General features: G+C 26.3%; 1 protein-coding gene across 1 annotated transcript; it reads left to right on the top strand.

Moving 5' to 3' along the window:
* The first annotated feature begins 3,076 nt into the window (after positions 1–3,076).
* LOC149882782 (proteasome subunit alpha type-7-like) lies at positions 3,077–6,702 on the top strand. Its single transcript, XM_090100411.1, has 6 exons — positions 3,077–3,758; positions 3,965–4,091; positions 5,675–5,799; positions 5,902–6,024; positions 6,103–6,222; positions 6,399–6,702. The coding sequence occupies exons 1-6, from the start codon at positions 3,657–3,659 to the stop codon at positions 6,567–6,569; spliced, it is 768 nt and encodes a 255-aa protein (XP_089956537.1). The 5' UTR covers positions 3,077–3,656; the 3' UTR covers positions 6,570–6,702.
* Positions 6,703–8,374: the final 1,672 nt, after the last annotated feature.

The raw sequence follows: 8,374 nt of genomic DNA, 5'->3' as shown, positions 1-8,374 counted from the left end.
TCTTTTCTAAAAGAGGACGAAATTCGTTTGTTTTTACAGATAAATAACTAAGCATCCACGAGAAGATTATATGGTAGCTGCAAAATTAGCATTATCTCTTAGGCATACCAAAATTAAAAATATAGTAGAGTTGTGGAGCAAATCATATGGCATATGGATGTTACATTTGCTGAATGCGCAAAAGATATTTGTGCTTTAATAAGATTTCCTTGATTCTAATGTATTAAAACTAAAACTTTGGCTTTTAAGAGCTCTGTAAAATTTCTTAAGCTTCACTGGTGTAACACAGAAAGCTAAAGAATTTTTTAACAAGCCTCTTTTCTAATAAACTTTCTGCATATGAAAAACTCAAGTTTTTTTTAAGTTGAAGGATGTGCGTGCAAGCTTCCTTAAGAGGAAGATAACCTTAGATTTTGTTTTTGATAATCAATGAAAAAAAGGTCAGCAATAATAGTCAACTATAGCAGCTCAAGAAGTATTCTAACTTTGTAAATGAGCTAAATATCTTTCTGTTCTTGTTTCTCGGGTGGAAATGAGTTATCTTTTTGGTGCTCCTCGGTGGAAAAAATAATCTCCTCGGTGTTTCCTGTTCTTGCTTTTAGGGTGGAATAAATAACCAGAGATCCTAAAGGCTAATATGATTGTGGATGATACAGGCCATATTAACGGTGGGTGTAAATTTATTAAAGACAAAATTACTAAAAAGTTATTTTATCTGACATGTCATCATCGTGCATTTAAAAATAATTTTAGCAAATGCCAAATATAAAAATATTTCAAACATTTCAACAGCAGTGGAAAGATAGTTGATTAAGATACGATGCGAAAATCAGTTAACTTAAACTTGTTTACGTAAAGATTACTGAGAGTTGCTTGAACAAATTATGATCATTCTTGGTGGTGTACCTTCTAGTAGTATAAAACTTATGCAGCTAGAAACTATGAATTGTTTGCAATAGGTTGCATGTACTATTTATGTTCCAATACTCGAGTTGAAATTTCAACCGGAATGTCAGTATGTTATATAATTTTATTAAACCGTATTTAGACAACTTTACAGCTGAAGCACCCAACTTAGCTCCTAGAAAGATATCGATGTTTATTTATAAACTATAAAAGTAGAATAACTATAAAAATCAATATGAAACAACCAAACAAGTTTGAAGCGGTATGAAAAGCTTTTGATTGTATTTTATTTAAATCTATATCTATTGTTTTAAATTTCTTTACACAGCATTCGCTCCTGCAATACTTTAAACTTAAGGAATTAATTGTCATCAGATTGTAGCAGCAGTAGCAACTGTAGCCTTTTATGGCATCAATTGCATTTATCAGATAATATCGTAGCAGCATTAGCAACTTTAGCTTTTTATGGCATCAATTGTATTTATCAGATTTACTTATGAGTAAAAACAGGTCGCTTCATCATTGACTAAAAAAACAAAAAATCAGTTGTTTTTTTTTAAATTTTAAACCAGTGAAAAATTTTAAAAGTGATTCGGAGAATTTGGTAATGTAGAAAAGATTACCTTTCTCTGAATGTTATTAGGAGTATAAAATTTATCAACTACTTTACCGAAAGAGGAGTGGCCTCAATTCAAAAATACAACAAAATATTTGCAAAAAAAGAAAATCAAAAGTAAAATCTTGAAAACGTTGTTAAAGATCTTATATGATCTTTAAAATGACTTCAGGGTCCCTGAAGGGGTTGTCCTTAAGGGACCCTGAAGTTTTTTTAAGGCGGGTTAGAAAGCCGCTTCCTGATGCTTGAGAACTAATATTTGCTCAATAATATATATATATATATATATATATATATATATATATATATATATATATATATATATATATATATATATATATATATATAGCATAGATTATAACATTTTATAAAAAAATTTTTTTTTTTCGTATTTATGTATAGATTTGTAAGAAATACGTCATTTTATTAGGAGCATTAATTAACCATCAAAATTAATGTAAAATTTTTGCTGAGCCATTTTAAATTTAAAATAATTTTTTTCGTTAGTTATTTTATTGTATATTCAGCCATTCGTCAAATATATTTAAATAATCATAAAAGTTTCATTATGTAAATGAAAATTTTAATATTTTATTATTTTTCTATTAGCTAATAAAAAAAAGAATTTTTTTTAAATATTTTTTTATATTAATATTGATTTCTGTAATATTATATAGTGCATTAATTTTAATGCTTAAATGATGAAAAGTTTTAACTAAAGTCGAAAAAACATAAAGCTCTTCAGTAATCTTTCAAAACTTTATTGGGGCACAGGAAAGGGATAAATACACATAACCCAAAATACTTTCTAACAGTTGTGAATAAAATGGAGATCTTAAGTGTAAAATATTCAGAAGCTAAAAATTTTGATATCAAAATCCCTTTTTTTTTAATTTATAAGATAATAGTTATACTGATTTTTACTAATATTCCTGAAAACTAAAATACAGACCTAGAATGACTTATTGAATATCTTGATTGGTCCTTTAAACAAGCATTATCAATTTTTAAACCAGATTTTCACTAGTTCAGAAAAAAGACGCTTTTAAGGCAGCAGTTCAAAGCATTAATGATATACAAAAATATTTTTTTTTTTACCATTTTATTTACATTATATATTTTGGCTCTCAAAGCGTTTTTTCTTTTAAAATTGGCCCTTCTTTATTTTGAGTTTGATATACTTGATCTAAGAGAACACCATGTGTTGGCCTTTTTAAACTGTCATATTTTTTTTTTAATCCGAGTTTTAAATTTGATTCTATCATTAAAAAAAACTTTCAATTAAATTTTTGTGAAAACATCACTTGTTGGTAAAAAACTAAAAAAAGGTACTAACATTTTAAAAAGCAAAATATAAACAGTATGCATGTGCTCATTTTAAGTCGTTAAAAAAATTATATAATTTTATGTTTTATGTACTTTTTTTTAAAATGACGTTAATATTTTAATTGATATCAAATATTCTATCGAAAAAAGAAAGTTAAAATAAGTTCGATATTTCCTTTGCCAACCCGCTCCCCCAACCCCCATATCTCCAGTATAATGTTCACTTGTAGTTCGGATCTTACTCTTCGAGATGATGACAGCAATTTAAGAACATTTTCAAAAAAAATTAAAGCAATTATGCAAATTATGTTAACGATTCTTTTAAATCTAATCGACTATTCTCAACAGCTCTAAGTTTTTTGTATGCCTCATTAATATATTTTCCTATGTAACTTACGTTTAGTTGTTGTACCGTTCTGCTTAGCCTTAGTATATTGTTAGGTCTTTAGATACTTCGGCAAAAAAAGGCATCAAAAATAACTATAATACCATATCATAGCGTCCATAAAATTTTCAATATTTTTCTGTTTACAACTGAAATGCCCTCGAGGTTATCCTCAATCAAAATTGTCTCGAGGTAATCCTTTATCTAGATTGTCTCGAGGTAATCCTTGATCTAGATTTTGTTCAAGCTAGAAAAGAGAATATGATAAAGGGATGATATATGCTAAATATATGTTGTTTTTTAATTCATAATATACTGCTATCAAATTCTATGTTATTTGAAAGGCAGTATTGCTGAGAAGTTAGAGACATACGTTGTTGTTGTTGTTGTTGTTTTTTTAAATAGAAATTAAGTTCATAAAGCATGTCTGCAAACTATGACAGAGCCATTACAATATTTTCTCCTGATGGTCACCTTTTTCAAGTTGAATATGCTCAAGAAGCTGTAAAGAAAGGATCTACTGCAGTAATTCATGTTTTACAATAATCTTAAATTTTTATATTAGCACTTTTGATGAATTACTCTTAACTAAATAATTTTTGTAAAGTATTTTGATGTTTTATTTTTTGCAAAAATATCTTAAAAAAGGAAGTTAAATTTTATTTGCTCTTCATTACTAAAATCCACATAGCTCTCACAAATAGCTCAGAGTATTTATATTTTTCAACTAGGTTGGTGTAAGGGGGACCAATATTGTTGCACTAGGGGTTGAAAGAAAATCAGTAGCCAAACTACAAGAAGCTAGAACAGTACGAAAGATTTTTCCCTTAGATGATCATGTTTTTTTAGCATTTGCAGGTAGCAAAATGTTGCTTTAGAATCTTGCTTTTTATTTTGTATTAATATGTTTACACAAATAATCTCATGGTGAAATTAGGAGGATTTTAAATTGTAGTTTATTTTAAATATGAGATAAAATTAATTCATGTTAGTTCTATCAAGGTTTCTTAAGGATTTCTTAACTAACTTTTTTATTCTATTTACTATTTAATTATTTTTTAAAACAATATTACCCACAGGTCTATATAAGAATGTCCAAGATAAAAGTGTTTGAAAAAATTCTAGGCTTCTATTAACCTCTTCCTAACAATAGGAATAGTGAGTAAAATACTGAAATACATTTTGTTACAATATAATTGAAAGTTAAATTATTTTCTTATTCAAAATTTAAAACTGAAAACTGTTTCCTCATTACAAAATCTGTAATGTTTACCTTGAATAGAACACCATGGGTTAATAAAAAAACTTCACTGATTATTAATAAGCTCCTGTTTTAACTGTTTTTAGTCATTTATAAATTCAATAGTTATTATTTTTAAGAAAAAAGAGCATTAAACATGTTTCAAAACTTTAAAAATATGTTTAATGCTCTTTTTTCTTCCCCATCTTTTTGTTATCCTTTTCAGTTCATAGCCTATTGAAAAAAATGTTGTACAAAGAAATATACTAAACTAATATAAATGTACATTTATAACATGATGAAGACTAAGTCTTATTTAAAAAATTAATATATAAGCTGAAAAGTGTTTCTGTGTTAAATCTGTGTTAGAAACCAAAAAAAAGATTTGTTAGTTAAGAATTTTAAAAATTATTTTCTTAGAACAGGAAGTTTAAGAAGTATATAAAAGTTAATTTAAGTAAATCAGTAAAGTAAATCTAGAAAGATTGAAAAAGTTAGGGTTTAAAAGGCCTTAAGTGTTTTTGGCCTTCAGAGGCTAAGGTGTCCTAATCTCTGAGAATTTAAGCATCTATATGAAAGAAATATATTTTATAAAGTTCACTCTAATAATGCAAAATTGTCAAAAACTCATTAAATCTGAAAAATTAGTTTTAATTGGCAGTTTTGAGTAAAAGAAATTACTTAGTGTATAATATTTGATTATTTCTATAACATATATAATTTTTGATTTTTTAAAATTGTAGCCTATTTTTAAAAAAGACATAATATTTGCCTTATTTTTATCAAAAGTTTTACATATGCAGATGACTCATGTGAAGAAACATCAAATTATTGATAATGGTAGACTTTAATTTATTGACATATTATTTTAAAGTTTGACACGATCTCAAAAATATTAAAAAGCTTTAGTAAAAAAAAAAAAAAAAAATAGTAAAAAGCTTTGGGAAAGATTAACAAAATTTGAAAGTGTCAGTGCTGTATTAAAACAGTGGCAAATAATTACTGAGATCAAAATTTTATCTGTGAACTAAATCCTTAAATGATTATTTTTATTTTTTTATGCATTGAATGTAATGTATTTCTTTCTTTTAAAACTGTTTTGAATTTTGGAACTTTTGTTAATATAACTAGCTTGATTGCTAAAGAAATTAAAACTATATATTTCTTAAAATCTCTGATGTTTTAAAATGATTTATTCAAGGTCTGACAGCAGATGCTCGCATTCTTGTTAATGCAGCTCGTGTTGAATGTCAAAGTCATAAACTAAATGTTGAAGATCCTGTGTCTTTGGAATATATTACTCGGTATATTGCTAGTCTTAAACAAGTAAGTTGATACATAGTAAAATACCTTTAAAACATTTTCACCTAAATATAGTTTTTTTAGAGCTTTCTATAATTTTCAAATTCCAGAAGTATTTTTGTTTAGAAATATACACAAAGTAATGGTATGCGTCCATTTGGCATTAGTATGTTAATTGTTGGCTTTGATGATGATGGTTCGGCACATTTATATCAAACAGATCCCTCTGGAACCTATCACGAATGGAAGGTATGATAAATGTTTAAGAAAATAATTTTAATGTAAATTTTATCACATGATGATTTATGTTTATAATCATTGTTTCAGGCTAATGCAATTGGACGAAGTTCTAAGACAGTTCAAGAATATTTAGAGAAAAATTATTCAGATGAAGAAGCAAATAATAATGATAGCGTCGTCAAACTTGCTTTGAAAGCCTTACTGGAGGTTAGGATTTTTTAAATTATCTTAAAGGTCAATATTTTAGCCAAGTAATAATTTTTAAACACAGATTATCAAATGACCATCTCCTATCACAGATAAATTTTTAAACATAGTTTATCAAATAGAACCATCTCCTACTACAGTTAAATTTTTTTAATTTAAAAAGAAATATTTTTCAGGTTGTTCAAACTGGTGGTAAAAATGTAGAAATGGCTGTAATGAGAAAAGATGAACCAATGCACCTTCTAAGCACAGAGGATATAGAGAAATATGTTAAAGAAATAGAAAAAGAAAAAGAAGAAGAATTAGAAAAGAAAAAAGCCAAAAAACTTGCAGCACAAACAGAATAAAAATAGTTCATTCAATAATTGTATAGTATTCTAACAGTTACAATGCCAGATCATTGGTTAGGGTTTCATAACGATTTCACTTATGTTACTGTAATTTTTGATCGCATACAAGTGAACAAGCTCTCAAAGTTTATTTATTGTTTTTTTTTGGATGAAAAAAAAAAGTTTAATGTTTATTGTTTTCTTCAGAAAAAAAAAACATCAATAAGAAAATAACAAAATATAATTAGATAAATCATGAAAAAGACTCTTTCTTACATCTAGAGATTTATGATATTTACATAAGATTCACCACATTTTAATTCTATTTAAAATCTTTTCTATGGAATGATTTTCAGGATAACCTATTTATAATAGACCTTATAGCCTTTTATTTTAATTTTAATTGAGATCAGCATCCTAGGAAAGTATTCTGCAAAAATTATATTGGTTAAGAATAAAATAAAATTTATAATTTCTTTAAACTTTGAATATATGTTAATAGATGTTATCTCAAGTTCAATAATAGGCAATTAAAGTGAAATTTTTTTGTAATCGGTAAAACATAATAAGTTGAATGTCCATTAAAAATGATGGCTGTCATTTATAGCTATGAATAAATGTGATTCTAGAATTTTTATTTTATATTTTTTTCTAGATGAATACTTATAGAACTTTTTGGAAGGCCACAAAATCTATTCACTCTTTGAAACTGTCTGTTTGTAAAACTTGCAGTTTTTGGAAATCTCTTCAGATTGAATATGGTTTCTCAAAGAATATTTTACTCACTCATAAAAGAAATCTTTTTGTTTCAAATATATTTAGTAATAACCATAAAAATGGGAATGATACAGGTTCTGAAAATACAACAGTAAATATAACATACATCGATCGTGAAAATAATCATATAACTGTAAGAGGGAAAGTTGGTGACAATGTTTTATATTTAGCTCATCAACATAAAATTGATTTAGAAGGTGCATGTGAAGCTTCGTTAGCATGTTCAACGTGTCATGTATATGTAAATACTGATTTTCTTGATAAGTTGGATGAACCTCTTGAAGAAGAAGAGGACATGTTAGACATGGCTCCATTTTTACAAGACAATTCTCGACTTGGTTGTCAAATAGTTTTAAAAAAAGAACTTGATGGTATAACTGTTCAGTTGCCAAAGGTTACAAGAAACTTTTATGTTGATGGTCATGTTCCAAAACTGCATTAACATAGTATTTCACACTGATTCACCTCATTGCTTCACAAAAGACCTTAAAATATTAAAAGCATAAAAAGTTGTATAATACTTATTGCTTTATTGATTTTTTTATGTATCAAATTTTATAAAAAAAGTTTTTTAAGTCTTTCTTAAGTCTTAAATATGAAATAATTGTTTTAAAAAATTTTTTTTTTTAAATTTAGCTTAGAACAATAAAAATATTATGTGAGTATTATTTCACCTCCAGAACAATATTATTGCAATTAAAAATGATTAAATATTTATGAAAATAATACTACTCTAATGAAAACGACACTATCAATATGTTATAGTATGTAAGTTACTAAAAGGTTGTGCAGCTAAAATATTGCACCTAAACATTTCCTATGAACTATAATTCACTGTTAAACTGCAAATTTTAATTCCATTTTCCTCAATTCAATAGATTTTCAATCTTGTCCTTTTAGTGGATTGCAATGAATGCTTCGCAATCTTTTTTTTTTAAAAAGTATTTTTTATTTAGGCTTTGTAATAATTAAAATTGGTTTCTTAAATTTGAAATTTTAGGGTTTCTAATCTTAAGTCTTTAGTTAAACTTGAGTTGGGTTTATTC

The sequence above is a fragment of the Hydra viridissima genome, unplaced genomic scaffold, assembly GCF_058129835.1.
Source record: "Hydra viridissima isolate aposymbiotic clone 2 unplaced genomic scaffold, HvirCarnegie_v1 scaffold_10, whole genome shotgun sequence".
In the NCBI taxonomy this organism is placed as follows: Eukaryota; Metazoa; Cnidaria; class Hydrozoa; order Anthoathecata; family Hydridae; genus Hydra; species Hydra viridissima.
The sequence above is the reverse complement of the archived record's forward strand: the minus strand, read 5'-3'. Positions and strand labels throughout refer to the sequence as shown.